This window comes from Lissotriton vulgaris, chromosome 4_1 (genome assembly GCF_964263255.1).
Source record: "Lissotriton vulgaris chromosome 4_1, aLisVul1.2, whole genome shotgun sequence".
Classification (NCBI taxonomy): Eukaryota; Metazoa; Chordata; class Amphibia; order Caudata; family Salamandridae; genus Lissotriton; species Lissotriton vulgaris.
The window spans coordinates 1106087544-1106105074 of record NC_141691.1 but is presented as its reverse complement, the minus strand read 5'-3'; the positions used below and the strand labels follow the sequence as shown (position 1 = coordinate 1106105074).

General features: G+C 45.5%; 1 protein-coding gene across 1 annotated transcript in view; it reads left to right on the top strand.

The window, feature by feature from the left end:
• The first annotated feature begins 8783 nt into the window (after positions 1-8783).
• Positions 8784-17531, top strand: part of GALNT12 (polypeptide N-acetylgalactosaminyltransferase 12) — a 648514-nt gene continuing 639766 nt past the window's right edge. Inside the window, exon 1 of the mRNA XM_086965330.1 lies at positions 8784-9449. Within this exon, the coding sequence (XP_086821456.1) occupies positions 9046-9449 (404 nt within the window). The 5' untranslated portion in view covers positions 8784-9045. The remainder of the gene's footprint in view (positions 9450-17531) is intronic.

Genomic DNA, 17531 nt, shown 5'->3' with positions numbered 1-17531 from the left:
AGCATCTCCTCCCACCTTTTGCTCTCAAGGCCCAGGAGCTTCTTGAGGGTGGTCTTTAGTGTAGCTTTATAACGTTCCACCAACCCATCTGTCTGGGGGTGGTACGCCGAAGTTCTTATTTGTTTAATTCCCAGATGGGCACATACTTGACGCATGAGGGAAGACACAAAAGGCGTACCTTGATCTGTTAAGATTTCCCGAGGGAACCCTACTCTACTGAAGATGGAGATGAGGGCCTTGGCGATGTTTTGGGTAGTGGGTTGTTTCAAAGGGACGGCTTCCGGGAACCGGGTAGCATAATCCACTAACACCAGAGCGTACCTACACCCCGTACTAGAGGGTAGCAGGGGTCCTATTAGGTCCATACCCACTCGGGAGAAAGGTACATCGATAAGAGGAAGGGGCTGGAGAGGAACCCGGGGGGACGATACCGGCTGTTTCTCTGGCAGACCGGACACTCCCTGCAATACTGTTTTATTTGACCATGTACTCCCGGCCAATAGAACTTCTCTAGGATTGTTTGCCCCGTCTTTTCGTCGCTGAAATGCCCTCCCAACAAGTGACTGTGGGCTAGATATAGTACTTTGTCCCGAAATATTCCTGGGATAACTAGCTGGGTTGGGAGCTGTGGCCCCCCTTTCCTGTAGAGGAGTCCATTCTTTCGAAAGAAGTAAGGACCTACTTTCAGTGGGTCCTCATTGTCCAGGGCACGATTCCAGGCTTCCTGCAAAACCGGATCCTCTTGCTGGGCTGGGCGGAATTCCCGGTCGGTTTCCCATGGATGAACATCTATCTGAGCCGGGTACACACTGGTAAAGTTCCTTTTCTCTCTTTTCTTTTGCTTCTTGGTCTTCCCCGGTTTTGAAGGAGAGTCCGTGGAAGGAGACCCATGGGGAAACGGGGCTTCCGCCCACCACTTCTTTAGGGAGTCTGTAGTGTCTTGAAGGAGGTGGGGAAGACCACTATAGTCACTTCCTAAAATGGCTTGTTCAGGGAGATTGGGAACCAAACCGACAGTTAACATACTTCCCTCATCTGAGAGTTGTTGCACCCGTACTCGGGCCGTCGGATAACTCCTGGTGTCGCCGTGGACACATTTGATAGCGACCGTTCCAGTCACTGGACCGACAGGATGGGGTAGTTCCTGGGGTCGTAGGATGCTATGTCTACAACCTGTGTCTGCTAAAGCCATCATGCGGTGTCCATCAATCCTTACCGGACAGCGAAAAGGCGGCGGGGTAACGTCGTTGGTGAGACAGACATAGTTCCTGGCCATTCCTATGTCCATGGGCTCTTCCTTTTGAGGACACACGTGAGCTATGTGTCCATACCCTCCGCAGTGATAACACTGAGGCCCAGGCGGGTTGGGTCGAGGCATAACTGGGTAAGGCATCAGGGGAACCGGATCCGGTCTTCTGATCCCGGGAGGTGGTCTTTGGGGACGGGAATGGCTGCCATGTGGGATACGTGGATGTGGTTCCTCTTTGATCCGTTGGGATTCTTGGGCTCTACTGTAGGCACTGGCAATCTCCACAGCACTATCAAGAGTCAGGCGGGCGTGTTGTCTCACCCATTTTTGGGTGGCCGGATGTAGGGACGCTAGATACTGCTCCAAGTATATTTTTGATAGGATGTCCTCCTTGCTGGCGGTGGCCGGTTTCAACCACCTATTCGCCAAGTCCTGTATACGAAACGAGAGAGCCCGTGGCGTTTCTTGGGGTCCCTCTTTGGCCTGCCTCAGACGAACCCTGTATGTTTCGTCGTCAATCCCCAGTCTCTCCAGAATGCAGGTTTTAATGTCCTTGTAGGGAGTCTGGCCCTGTATATTGGCCTGCTGATAGGCTGCCTGCAGTTCACCAGTCAACAGGGGGCCCAGATAGTGGCCCCATCGGTCGGGAGGCCAAGCCGCAGCCTGGGCTAGGCGCTCGAAATTAGTGAAGAAATAGTCGGGATCTTCACCCGACACATACTTTTGCAAGACAACTGAGGGCAAGGAAGTTACGGGTCTTTGTTGTCCCATGACGGTGGTCAGTTTCTCGAGGGCTTGGTCCTGTGCGGTTCCCTGTCCTTTTAGGACGTCATGGAGTTGTCCTCTATCATCTTCTGCAGTTTTCAGAAAGCGTTCCATCATTTTGCCAAGCTGCTCCTGGCTCTCCGCGAGGTGTTGGACTGCGGCCTCCATGCTTCCGGTGGATCCCACTTCTGACACCACCTGTGGAGTTGTGGGTTGGGCGGACCGGAATAACAGGCTGGGAGGCCGAATGTAGTGAGCTATGGTTAAGGATTTTTTGTTCAGTAAGGTACACAAAGTCTTGTTCGACAGAGGTATAGGAAGGAATTCCGGATGGAAGCGCAGAGCCGGGTGGGTTCGGATGAAGGGGTAGATGCCGTGGAGGTAGTCCACTGCTGGGCTGATGTCGTCAGGATAAAGTCGGGTGCTGGCGCTCCTCGGAGATAAGGGAGAGAGAATACAGGGGTTAGTCCAGTCCAGCAAGGACTACCGAGTACTTCCACCTACACCGGGGAGTGAATGGATCGGAAAACGAACGTGGAGAAGGGCCGGTTGGGTAGGAGGGGACAAGACGAATAAGAGAAGGGAAGGGGTAGAGGGTGGTTGATGGTGTCAGGGATTAGTGCGGCGGAGTATAAACAGTGCCCGTGATACTTCACTATTTCTATGGCTAGTGCAAGGTGCTCATGAGGGTCTATATACAATGCTTACAGGTATTTACACTAATTACACCAGGGAACACGGAGAAAGGATAGAGGGTACTCACGTGCCCCGCCGCAACTCTCATCCGAGTTGCGGCCGCTCTCCAGCCACCTCCGGAGGTCGCCACCAGTCCTCCGACCACAGGTCCTCTTCCTCGTTCTCCTCTCCGCTCTCCTTCTTCTCTCCGCTCTCCTCCTTCTCTCCGCTCTCCTCCTTCTCTCCGCTCTCCGTCGGGGGTTCCACGCCGATCGCTGTCTCCTGCCACGAGTCCGCTGGGCTGAACAACTCTCCGTCAGTCCTCACGGCTTTTCTCTGTTCCCGGCGGACTTCAGTGGACGCGCTTCCGGTTCCGGAAGGGTTAGGTTCCGGGTCACCTACGGGAGTGTCACTTCCGGTATCCTGTTTGACCACTTCCGGGTCGTCGGTCCGGGAGTTTGTTGTCGGATCCTGTGGGCGAAGAGAAAGAGAGGAAGTCCGATGGGTAAGGGACTCTGTACGTCCCGTTGTTGGGCGGAGGTACCCCTGTCGGGAACGCCATCCCGACGAGGTAGGGATAACTGATTCTCCACAATAACAGTCCAATAAATTTCATTGCTCTCTCATAGAACATATCCAGTTCAAGGAGAGTGGGGACCACAACAGTGGAGAGAGTATCAAAACCACTTTATTCCACGTTGAGAAGCATGACCTATTTAAAAAAGGTAAGAATAGATGAAGCAATACGGGAAAAAAATTCTCGCACAAAATCAAAGCAATAAGGGTAATATGGCAATATTTATACCCCCACAGCAAACCCTAGGACCCGACATATAGAAGCCTGGAATATACAAGAAAATAGAAAAGACATAGAACCAACGATCCACCCATATAGTTCTAAGGTAAATTACAACTGAAAAAAGCCTTATTATGCCAGTGCGCAATACAAAGGGAATATCTAAAACCCTATATTTACACATCTAGGTCTATTTTAATCTAAATAAGACAAGAAGGAGAATAACTCCAGGGAAAAGTACTACTTGGGCTTTCTACATCGAAGGCGAGTATATAATAGAAACAACAGTGGAGTGAATGTGGGTAGAATGGAAAGCTGAGGAAAACATCTAAACATCTAAACTGCCCAGATAGACTTGGAACCTGAAGTATACCAGCGGAACGCTTAGAAATCTAACCCCCAAGAGGTCTCCCCTCCCCCGCATTTCTCTAAAAAGAAGGCGAGGAGCTATTAGAGTTGAGAATGTGTAGATTAACTGTGTGAGTCTATATCTGAAACCACCACTAAAATGTAACGGAGGCAGTAGAAAGTCTTTCTCTGGCTCATCTAATGTTAAATCATGTAAACGAGAAATAAAAGAGATGAAATGCAAAGAGAAGACTTTTAAAATGTTAAAATGTCGTCTTGAAGTGTACATAACTGCGAAAACCAAGAGGGGTAAAGTAAATGACATGTGGTATACAATGATAAGAAAAGTCTCTTTAACATGTTACCCCCACTGATATTTATCTTTCTATATATACAGAAGGATATCCTAAATGTTGGAAACGGTGACCCCAAGATTTGTCCTGTCCTGAAGAAGGTGTTACAATATCCATGTGTTTGACACCGAAACGGGTCGACGCACTGTACTGTAAATAGAATCCAAATAGAGCCCAGGGAACAACAGATATCCATAAATTATTGGTACTGTAGCCCCTACAACTGAATATAGAAAGGCTTCTTTGGATCAAGTAAATGCGTAGCAAGAATATCTTGAACTACTGATAGTAAGGGGTTTTGATTTACTAATGTACTGCGATTTTGTGATGATTAGATTTCTCTAAGTTTTAAATTGTGATTAATTGATATACTGTGTTGTTGTAACGAATTGATTTTTTCCTGGTTTTTAATTTAATCTGTATTTACTTGATGAGATATTGTGAATATTTGTTTATAATGTCATGTACTGTTTTCTTGATGATGTTTTAATTATGTATGTCTTCAGAAAGCTTTTCTGAATTTTAATTTGCATAGGGATGATAGCGTTTTTCTTCCATGTTTTATGATCAAATAAAGAAGATTGTAAACGTTACATTTTAGTGTGGAAATGTAATATCTGCATTTATAATTAGGCTTCTTTGGATGTATGTGATATATAATATATGAGAGAGTGAGTAAAAAAGTAGTAATTCCAGGGATTCCCCTTTGACTTTGTTGTCTACTGTACCCTGTCCCCTGGAACAAATGGGGTCTTCTATCTTTCCTCAACTTTTTTCCATGTCGGACATTTGGCGCTGCAGCTCGAAAGTGTCTTCTTGTAGCGCCGCCGTCACCACCTTAAGTTCCCTCACTTTCTCGTTCGTCTGCTTAAAATCAGCACGAAGTAGGGAAACTTCCGCCGTTACTGAGGCCATGGATGTGCGCATCCCCCCAATGGCGGCCAGGACATCATGGAGCGTGGGTTCTTTAGTCGGGGGGGATGACCCTTTTGCACCGTCTTTGGCCGTTCTTGGCGAATCGGGTTTTTCTCCGCCTTAGTTCCATGCGAATTTAGACAGTTTCGTCTGAGCGCTATTCTTGGAGCCCCTGCCCCCCGCCGCCATATTCACCTCCAAAATGAGAGGCAAGCCGGTGGGATGCACCGGTGCAACTGCGTCGGCGTTCCTGTAGCCACCTCCTAAACTGGGACCCTCGTGATATGTCCAGTCCCACGTCCAGCAGGTCGTCGAAGGGTTCGCCTGCCGTCCCACAGCCCTCTAGAGTCGGGTCGCGCCCGCCAGCACCGCCTAACCGGCCGAGAAGTTCCAACAGTCCGTGGCCAAGTAACCAGGCCGGGCGCGCCCTGTCCGGGTCAGGTCTCGTCAGTTGGGGGGGGGGGGAAGTGGGGCTAAAGCACAAGCCGCAGCACAGTGGATCCTCCGGGGCTCCCGGGCACCGCAGTATGTCAGGGCCACTGTAGACCCAGCCGCGCCTCCAGGTCTATCAGGGCCCAGAAAGTACACTCCAGGAGGCAAGCACAGAGTCCTGGCCGGCGGGAGCGTCGCCGTTTGCAGTGCGGGTCGCAGCAGGTCAGTGGGCAGCGTTCTGCTGCCGTCTCCACCCCCACCAGTTGGGCCTGGAGCGTTCCGCTGCTGCAAGCACCGCGTCGGCCGCCGGTAGGCCGCAAAGCCGGGGCCTACATTTTCGCCCCGCCCTGGGTCCGACACTATCTTGCTGCCTGGAGGCAGCGACCGGAAAGCCGCAGTCCTGGTCCCCCGCGGCACTTCTCCTGCCCTTTCAGGGGCCGAGCACTTATCCGCCTGTCACCTGGTGGGGGGGGGCTGCCAGGTGGCCGCTGAAAGCAGAGCAGGTCTTCGCTTCAATCAGTGCATCGGAGCCGCCATTTTGCGCGTCCCGGTCATCCCAGCAACCGGTCGCTGCGCCGATTCTGTAGCGGGGACCGCGGTCCCCGAACACCACATCGGAGCCTTCCCGAGGGTGTCAGCTGTGCAATCGGGCACTTTGGCGAGATTCTGTCCGGGTCCGCAGGCTGTATACTGATTATTCGCCGCGGGCTGGGCAGAGCTCGCTCAAGCTGCGGCCATTACTCTCGGCCGCTAGCCACGCCCCCCGAGATTGCAATTTTTAAGATCCATTTCAGCACTTCGCAATTTTGCTAGAAAACTGGGGAATATTCAACTCAAAGAAATGTTATCAATTTATTGTGCAAAGTGTAGAACCATTGCAATGTATGGCTCGGACATTTGGGGTTATGCAAACGTTGAATCATTACAGGCGGGGGAAAATGTTTTTTTAAAAAACCTTTTAGCACTTCCCTCCAGTTGCTCAAATTATGTATGTCACTCTGAGCTGGGGACTAATTACATAATTGACTTGGTAAGGACTCAACCACACTTGCTATGGCACAAAAAATAATGGTCCTGAATCATGCCATGGTCAAGGACTGTTGTGACTCTGAAATGGCCCTAAAGATTCCCTGGCTAAAGTTTATCAAGAATTCCTCGACAGATATGGGCCGTTTGGAATTCTATGAGCATACAGAAACCTTGAGTACACAATTGCACATCAGTCACCCATATATTTAGCATTTATGGACATGTCACAATAATTTGACTGCGTTAATCAATCCAAGCTCTGGTCCATTCTTTTGGAATAGGGGTTGGACGATACATTGGTGCACTTCCTAGCCTATCTTCACTCAATCAATCATCCAATCACAGTATTTATAAGGCACACTACATACCCGTGAGGGTCTCAAGGCGTCAGACTCCTTATATCCCAATAATCAATGGCTCTCTCTTAACTATGCTTTTGTTTGCGGACAACGCCGTCTTAACGGCACGCACAACAAGAGCACTGTGGCAGTTAGTGTATTTTTTTCTATGTCATGGCCATTTTGGATTTCGATACGAATTTTAAAAGAACTTTTATTTTGGCTTGTGTACCTAAGAAACATTGTTTGTCTTTTTGGAAGGCAAAATTGTTTTAACGCATGTCAGAACTTTTTCTTATTTTGGCCTAACATTTGCAGCTACCGGTACATGAGTCCCACAAGTTGGGTGAAGCAAACTAAAACTATCAAAGTCTATTAGCACTTTATTTAGCCTACCACAACCAAAGTGAGAGGGGGGGGGCCGCGGGTTTGCCACTACTGCAAATATATAAAGCCCCATGTTTGCCTGCAGTGACGTATGGCGCAGAAGTGTGGGGCATCCAGAATAGTAACCCTATTCAGGCTGAGGAAAATAGATTTTGCCTACAGGCTCTTATGGCACCACTTTCTTCTTCCATATTTATTTGCCACAGAGATATGGATATTCCTTATATCCAGGACAATATTAAAGCCTAACCTCCTTTACTGTGGCTATCCATCTGTAAAAATGGGAAGGCTTGTCTAACCAGAGATATCATTCTGCATAGCCTTAGCTATGAAAAGGGAACTGAGAGTCCATAGCTTGCTAGTGTTGGATCCAGCCTTCGCTCAGTTAACCTAGAACTGGTGTTTACCGAATAACCAGCAATTTAAACATCAGTAGAAAACAGTTATGGAGGGCTCTATATGATCAGGCTGCTTTTGTAAGAATGTGTTTGACGAACCAAAAGGTGAGCATGACAACCCACATGCTAACTGCTCCTGTAGACAAAATTGCAGGATATATGACTAGAGTCAGGGGTTGATGGTTATGGAACCTTCTGTTCCAGTAAAAGGCTGGCACAGTGAAATATTTGCTGTGCTTCCCATTGTGTTTTAACACTGGTCTGGATTCTTTACCTTGTCCCAGCGTCAGACACTCGGGGAAACAGGGCTGCATTTTACGTTTTTCTGTGTCTTTATGTTATGTATGTTACGTATGTAAAGCATTTTCTGATTCCCTTTTTAAGGAAACAATGTATTAATAAATTGAGGTATGCATTGAATATACTTTCTTATTTGGTAGATGAGCAGGAAATAATACACCTGGGTGCCTATCTAAAAGCAGCTGTTAGATCACGTCGTACAATGAACACTATAGATTTGCAGCATGGTTTTAAATCCAGGATCCTGTGTTTCATATTCTTTTGATGGGGGGAGGGGGGGGGGGGGGTAATTTCAAATCATTGGCTGTTTCTCATGTGCTTGTCTTTAACATTTGAAATGTTTATTGCACTATTTAACTGTTTGATATCGTACTATTATGAGTACTATTTGTATTCGAATAAAGTATACAATCATAGTTATAATAATACCTTGTAAAATGTGAATAAGGAATACGTCTCAACTTTAAACTAATCATTAGTGCACATGTGTATGAATATCTAGTTTCTACTGTGAATACATTGTAATGCTTGTTTTAGTGCTTCACACGTGCAAATAAAGTTAAGGCACACAGTGAATATAAATGTCAAATGCGTGTGTGTAATTGCACTTTTTTGCAAAGTGAGCGTGAAGCCTAAAATCGAGCCGCTAGAATTCAGCAACGCTCCGTGCTTTTCTGACACGTTGGTAAGGGCTGGTACCGGGTACTCGGGGGTTGCCAGGATGTCAGCTTTGGCCTGAGAGTGAATGGGTAGGGGCCGGGGCGGTGTGTTTAGGGGAGGAAGCGCCTCCGCCTTCCCGGATTCATCGTGAAGTAAAGCGGCTGTGGTCCGGTGCTCATGGGGAATGGGGCAGTAGGTGCATTGTGTTGGAACCTCCAGGTGGCGTGTCTCCTGCGCGTTGGCACAGCACTCCTTGACAGTTCGTAGGGTCCACAGTCCTTCACGGTGCTCCTCGTTGTCCCGCCTCTCTGGGCGGGGCCGAGGCTTCGAGTTGCACTTGAGGAAGTTGCTGCCTGTGCCTCGCACCAAACACACTTGCCATTCACGCTCGTTCATCGCCATGCTGGGCCGGCGACGCCACGGGCTGCGGGGGCACAGGCGCTGGGTGCTCCTCCTGGCGGTGCTGGGGCTAGGGTGGGGGCTACTGGTGCTCATACGAAGGGGCGGCGGCGGGGACTCAATCTCCGACCTACAGCCAGAACTACCTCGGCGCCCCGAGCGACAGCAGGCTGCCGCCTCGCACCCGGTGTCGTGGGAGGACGCGGGCAGCTTACGGAAACCGGTGAACGAGAAACCACCGCTTGATGCGACTGCTTTGGGGGAGCTGGGCCGGGCAGTAAAGTTGAACTTGCAGGGCGAGGAGCGCGCCAAGGAAGAGGCGAGCATCAACCAGCACCAGATCAACACCTACCTGAGCCAGCGCATCTCCCTGCACCGGCGCCTGCCCGAACGCTGGAACCCTCTGTGAGTGTTGGGGTGTGGAGGGCCGGGTAGCCGATGACCCAAGGGGGAGAAAGCAGAGAGGCTGTTGTGCAATGGAAGAGACAGACGGGCACCTGCCACTTGAGAGTGCATGGCCCAACCTGCCACACCCTCCCCAACAACCCTACTTAACTATTGTTGGCACACAGTAGACCTGTCTTTCATAGACCTATTAGGGGCAATCCTTCAGTTTCCCATCACTTTGAGCTTTGTTTTCACTATCATTGGTCATAAGTTATATTTCTTATTCGAGTGTTCGACAGTACCTCATACAAAGGGTTTATTCAGACAGTTTTTTGACATGTACTAATATTTGTTTTTAGAAAAAACGTGCTGTGTGCTGATCGTGGTATTTTGCACATTTTTCATCTCTGAATCCATGCCTACTGCAAGTGAAAGAGATGGCCCCCATTTATTCCGGGGACCGATTGGATATGAAAAGACTGATTTAATTGGAGTGTAGCGATCCTCACCCCCAAACATCCGACCCCCTTTGCAACAGATTAATAGCTATGTTTTTATAGGAGCATTATCGATTTTTCAACCAGTTTTGGCAAAATGTGGTCTGTGACAAAGTTCTGTCGGCTTTTCTGGGGTAAAGTATGTTCGGTTTTGAAGTGCAAATATCATTGCAGATGGCATTTTTTTTAATTGTTCTTCATATACAATGCAGGCCATTCTTCATATGCAAATGCAGGTCATGCTGTAGAAACGCTGCGCAGGTGCCATCAGAGGAATGCTGTCCATTCTGTTTCCCCGCCCATTATCGTCCAAGACAGCCCCTCCCTTCTGCCTGTTCTTGACCAACCATTCAAGTGCAAGGAGAAATAAAATGAACAATTTATAGACGATTACCGAGTACGCTGACGTGTATTTGCGGTAATGTAAACGTGTTAACTTGTCGCCCCACCCCCAGTCCTTACAAACGAGAGACAGGTCTTGCTTTCCCAATCTTCCTCTGGGCAATTAATTATTTCAATTTTCATGTATTGACTGAGCTTTGCACAAATTCATCTGTGAGGCTTGGCGACGACGCACCTGTTCGGAAGCTCTCAGTGACAGAAATGTTGGACGTGAAGCTAAGCAGAGATCTTTCGTCATTCTTAGCATAGCCAAAGTTCCAGTCATGAGTAAATTATTGGTATGTCAACATATATTCAGTAGCTTGGCACTGAGTAGCCTTAAACCCATTAATCTTTTCAGAATGCATTTTTTTTAAACTACAAGGGTAAATATTATGTTTTAAGTAGAAAGAGATATATTTATGAGATAGGTACATGTTTTGCTTTTATTTCCGAGCAGGGCCTTTCCAGTCTGGAGGATTTCTTGTGTAGGTGATTTTTCTAAGTGGGCTTGCATCATGACCATTCTGGACTCTTGGTATAGAAATGTCCTTAGTTTCGAAAGTAGATGCTTTTATTATTGCGACAGTAGTGATAAAGGGACTTTATAGTAACGTTCTAGAACTATCATTAGACACAGTCTTTGAAAAGTTAAAACGACATAACCGCAGCATACTTTGGCTCGGGAATGAGTATTTTTCTCCATTTTATATATGCAAGAAATTTACCAGATTATATAAGAGGGAGTAAGGGAAGTATTTCCAGACAGTTCATGTGGTAATAAAAAAGTTTCTCATATGGCTAATGGGCATTGGGAGGGGCAGCTAATTTTGTGAGGCAAATATACTTTGATTTGCTACAAAATTAAAGGAATAAGTGGGTCGTGAACATGATTTAAATTTCAGCCCTATGCGATATGATTGGATTATCATTAAATGTCGGGATATGTGACTGAATTTCACAATTCACTATGGACTGGATGGATTTTCTTACCACTTGTCATGTGTTCGTAGCCATTAAACTTAGGCTGCCTCTTAACTAGACCTAAAGGATTATTAAGGATGTCACCAAATACTTTTAGTGTGCCTGTATGATAACCTCAAGCGGGAAAGCTGGTACATGATTTAGTTAGCATGGGAAAGTTCAGAAATGTTTTTTGCTGTTTACTTTGTGGTTGGTTTGTTCTCTGCTGCGTTAGTCTGCCATAGGAATGTTTTTAAAGTCCAAAAAAATGCAGCGTGAAGAAGTGAGGATTAACACGTCTTCTGTAGTAAGCCTGAGGAGAATATTCAATGGTCTTCTAAAATTCGAACCCTACAGATAAAACATAACAAACCATATGGGTTTAAAGCATATGTTTTCACCTTTGTGCAAGCTTGTATAGAATAACATATGTTTATATTATCATCTAACTCAGTTGTACCCATTCTATCATCCTTGTAAGGATGAATGGCCAAGTGGACTTGCCAGAATTTACAAATGACCATGAGCTCAACACGTATTACTGGATGGGATGTATCAGTCCACTGTGCCACTAGACCTGGCATCATTATTATCCACATTTTAATTTTAATCTAGCGCTTGAATACTTTATTCAACGTGCAATAATACTGCTCATTTGGCTACCCTTGTGTATATTTTAGTTTGACTTTTGACACAGTTGTGACCAAAACTGCTCGCTTGAGTTATTGGTTCTGGATTTGAGCCGGCTCATCATGGGCACTGGGTTGGAGATCCACAAAGGAAATATTGGTGAGGATATATGAGACATTCTCCCACTTTCGGTTGGTTGAAGTTAGGGTACTTTTCTGCAGTCCTATTGTTGAACTTATCGATAGTGGACATGTTTACTGCTCTATCGCAAGTAGATTGTCACTGAAAAATTAGATGGATTACACAGGGCACTATTAACTTGAAAAAGCAACCCAACAGCATTAAAAAAAGTATATAAATATATATTTATAAATATATACACACACAAATGTGAGTCCTTTTTAAATGAATTACTGTAAGTGTACTATTCTCCATCTTTGTTGAACCAGGATGAAGCCATTGTGGTTTACGGATGGTCATTTTATGCAATGTGTTGCTAACTTAAACCTACTTTGGACAGTGGTGGCTGGTGCATTATGGAAGTGGTGAGGCTGCTAGAAGCCCAGGACTCTGCCTTTGGCCTTGCCAAACCCCAGGCAAGCCTTTCAGATGGCACATACACTAAACTCTTGCTCAGACATACAAATAGACGTACATACACACACAGTTCAAGTTCAAGTTCAAAAGACCTTTATTCGAATTTGATAAAATTCATAAAAGTACCGAACACACCAAAGCACATATATACACATAATACAAAACAGTTAAATAAATAACATTCCATTGTAACAAAACAATTCATACAGTGGTTAGGCAATAAATTTCATTGTCTTATAAAGTATTAGCAGTAGTATCTTTATGACTGAGTCTGATTTCAAGGACTTTCCATAGTCTTACGTGCGCGTATGGCTAGTCTTAAAAAAGTGCAAGTGCGAAATGTCAGTTCATCAGTGTCCAAGGTGAGCAGCAACATATAGGATTCCTGAAGTGTGAGAGGTCTGAATTTTCTAAAATATGGGGTTAAAAGCCATTTGGTATATCTCACATAAAATTTACAGAAAAACAGAAAGTGCAGATCATCTTGAGTGCTTGTACCGTCACAAGGGCAGGGGCTAAGATCTATATGATGTTGATACCCCAGAGGAAAAGACAGCAAAAATTTCACAGTTCCTGCCCTTAGACGAAACAGTAGAGATCGCTCCCAATTTGACATAGGGAGTGAGAGGTAGGGTGGCATGATTTGCATACAAAGACCGTTGCCAATGTATTTTTTGACCCCTGATTTCTGTAATTCAATTCCAAGCCGTTCATTGCGGTAAAGTGCGTAAAGTGCCTTTTGGACCTCAAATTTATCCTTTGATTCAATAGCCGTTGGCTCAGTAAACAAAATGCCTCTACCAATTTCATTAAATATTTTAAAAACTTCTTTAAACCAGGGGATCTGCATGCCATTTTCACAATTAAGGCAGTCCTTAATGATGTTTTGCGTAAGGACAGCAGCCTCATTTCTCCAGATTCTGATCCAAAAGAGTGCTGGTCTTGCTTTAATAAAGTCATTTATGAAGGGGAGGTTAAGTTCATTATGGCAGATGAAATTGGAAGAGGAGATCGGTGCTCCCAGCAATTTTCTGCAAAAACGGTTTTCCTCTCTTTGGATGCTAATGCTGCTGGCCGATCCCCAAACTTCGGCTCCATACGTGGCAACAGGGGAACACTGTAGTTTAAAAATTTTAACAATGGCTTTTGTGGCGCCGATTTTCTTAGGGCGGGGGAGACTCAGAACAGAATTGTTGGCTTTCGAGAACTTGCTCGTGGCGTGGGCCACATGCCTGCTCCACGAGCCGTTCGCAGCGAAAACCAACCCCAGATAAGGGAACTTCTGGACAGATTCGAGTTTATCTGTTCCAATTCGAATTGTGCCGAGTTTCCTTTTGCCCGGCCCACAGGATATAATAAAAGACTTTTTAAAATTAACTTTCAGATCCAGTCCCTCCATAAAATTTACAAAACTATGTACAAGCAGACGTAGGGCGTTAGGTGTACGTGCCATAAGGACAGCGTCGTCTGCATATAAAAGTACGGGTAGGGGGTTTCCTAAAATAGTTGGGACATCAGGGGTAGCTCTCTTTAAATGGTTGGACAGACCATTAATATAAATGATAAACAGCAGGGGTGCTAAAACGCACCCCTGTCTCACCCCCCTCCCTATCTTAATGGCTCCCGATACCTCTCCGCCCGTCCCAATACGTACCCGAGCTTTCAGGTCAGTATGGAGATAGGCTAAGAATCTAACAAGAGTGGCATCAAGACCGTTTGACAGGAGAGTTAACCATAGCTTGGATCTGTTCACAAGATCGAATGCGGATGAAAGATCCATAAAAGCTAGGTAGACGGGGGATGAGCGAGCAATGCAGTATTTGTCGATTATTAGTTTTAAATTTAGGCATTGCTCGACTGTTCCTACCCCGCTCCTGAACCCCATCTGGCAGGGATCTAAAAAGTCAGAATCAGACGCCCATTCCAGTACCCTGTTATAAATTATTCGTCCTAATATTTTTAGAGTATTATCCAGGAGGGAAATGGGGCGATAATTTGCTGGGTCTGATCTGTCTCCCTTTTTGTAAATGGGGACGATGATACTAGTAGCCCAGGTGGCAGGCATGGCTACATGTGGGAGACTGTTAAAAAATGTTTAGGAGTATTGGTGTCCAAAGAGTAGCATTAAATTTAATAATATCAATAGGGAGGCCGTCCGGCCCGGGCGCCTTGTTACCTAGGCTCTCTTTGATGGCTTTCCTGACTTCTAGGTCCGAGATCTCTAAGCCTTCTGTTTGGTTCATGTTAGGGAGAGGTTGCTCATCAGAGGGGGCAGCATAAATATTAGAAAAATGGGTCTCCCAGGCTGCACTGGTTATATTGCAGCTAATTTTAGTAAGCTCTTTGCCCATTTCCCTCGTTCTCCTGACTGCCGACCAAAATGGGGCGCTGCCACCCAGATTGGCGCTGATAACCAGCTTATCCCAGTGGTCGGAGAGCAAATTTGCCTTCCTTTTCGATATTTTGTCTTTATAGTTTTTCCTGGCAGCTCGAACTACATCCTTACACCTGGGTTTAGCAGAGAGGGCCTTTCTTAACTCTCTATTGGCCACGGAGCAAGATGTATCAAACCACTGTGGCTCTTTGTGTTCAATAGGGAGTGGGACCGACAGGAGAATTTTTATATTTGAGCATAAAGCTTCAAAATCTGTAATCAATTTTTCATTATTTGTGCTTGGGGAGGAGAGGCATTTCAGTAAATCTAGATGTGCCTCCTGAATCGTGTCTATAATGGCCCCACAGTCAATTCCCCTCCATTTAAGGCGAAGGCCGTCGATTGAGGGTGTAATGTCCCTTGCCCCATTTAAATTCATAAAAATCGGACTGGGTGCGAAGTTAAAAATAGCTAACAATGGATTATGATCACTGAAGGACGTTTGTACCACAGAAGATTTAATTAAACAGTCCGATAACACAGGTGATGTAAAAATGTAATCGATAATTGAACCGTTATCCCTGCCCTTAAACGTGGGGGCATAGGGAAAATTCATATCATACCCTACACTCATTACATCAACAAGATTAAAATCAGAAAGTATGCTGATCAGTTCCATACCCCTGCGGTCATTACAGTGATCAAAATTAATAGATCCATAGTTCTCTATAAGTTTCACATTAAAATCTCCCCCGATCAGAATACTAGTCTTAGTGTCTACTGACAGGGAACAATCAATCATGTTTAAAACTTTAGATAAAGCAACAAAATTTTTGTTCGGTACACCATAAAAATCATTATTGTAAAAATTGATTAAATAAATTGTGGTCTTTGATTTCAATTTATATTCCAAAATTTGAATATTGGGATTAGCAAGGTTATCTAGCTTCAAATCATTAATTGTACCGCCTGCCAAAATTCTGATCCCCATAAAAAGACCACCCACTGCTCGGCCAAAACTAGGTTTTACTGATGTCAGGCTGAAACAGTGGTAGCCTTCAATATACAGGTTATCAGCAGCCCAAGTTTCTTGGAACATAAGTATGTCTACATCATTGATTAGTTCGATCCAAGCAGGGTCCAAGAGCTTAGATTCTAAACCTGCAACATTCCAGCTTAGAATTGATAGGCCGTGTTTGAACCCCTGTTTAATGGATGTACTCCCAGTATTCCCATTATCATGGTTAAATGATTCGTTAGAAATGGCCGGGATGCTATCCGACAATATAATTTCTGTAACTGCAGTTTTGACGTGGGGCAATGCAGCTGGAATTGTGGCACCCTCTAGGTTACAGGCTTTTGCATTTTTGCACATTTCTTTATTGAAGGGTGTAATCAGTCAATCCTGTTCGTCTAATGATGAAAGATAATCGAACCGATTGAAAGTAGGGATGTTGTACAATGGCCTAGCTTCAGTCATCTGTGCAAACTGAAACGGATTAGCGATTGGATAAGACCTATCCCTATAATTACTCTGATGCATAGATGGGGCTTGAAAGTGCTGAGGATGATTGGAGGTTAGGATTGGCATTGGTGGTTGTGGATGCCAATTGTGATTATTGGAATAGGCGGCATTTGGGTTCTGATTTTGAACAAAAAGGGGTGATTTGATCCTTGCTCCAAAATTCATATCCTGATGCGAATTAGTGGGGAAATTGTTGGGGAAATTGGCCGTGGCTTGTTCTGGGGGTATCAGGTGTCGATAGAAATATCCTAAGGGGAGGAGCGTGGTGTTAAATTCCCAGGGCGATGGTAGAGGGGCATTGGCTAGTGTTTTTTCTGCCCAATGTGGTTTTCTAAAGCTTATAGTGACACAGTCGCCCTCAAATTTTTTCCTTAGTGGTCCAATCCAACCCACTCGCTGTGTGTTAATAATCTCCCTTGCACCATCGATAGGGTAATTGCAGTTAGCAATTAGCCAGTGCAGGGTTTTGTTTTTCAGTGATGTGGGATTTTCATCCTGATCCTTTCTTAGTTTGGTGACATTTACTAACACTAGTACATATGCACCGCATTCCGGTGGGAGGTTAATGCGGGCAGGAACTTGTCTGGGTGTTTTTGGGATGGGTTGGGTCGAGATAGGATTGCTTGTTGAAATTGGAGGGTGCCCTGTGGTGCTCACATTTGGGGGTTTAGTATTAGTGAAGGTATTGGTACCAAGATCCTTCCTTTTATCTGCGGGTTCGCTATTAGTATGCGGTGTTACTGCTTTTTGTTTGGAAGTTGGGCCGTTGGCCAATGCAACAGGTGCAGCTTTGTGTGTGTTATTTGGGATAGTTGAAGGTACTTGTGAAATATTTGTTTTATTTGTTTTGGTACCTGCTATTTTGGTGGGGTTGCTGTTATTCGAACTTGTTGCAGGGCCTTCCTTTAGGAAATTCTTAAGAGGGCTACTCAATTCATCTAGTTGTTTTTCTAATCGAGCAAGCCTGTTTTCAATTGGGGATAGATAAATACTTAATAGTTCCCCCAGTCTTTCCAACAGGGGGTCATATGCCTTATCTGTGTTAGTGTTCATTGTTCTGCCCTGCTGAACAGTTTCGCTATCGTCCCTCTGAGATATTACCGTAACCCTGGTCGTGTTGTGGTTAGTGTTAG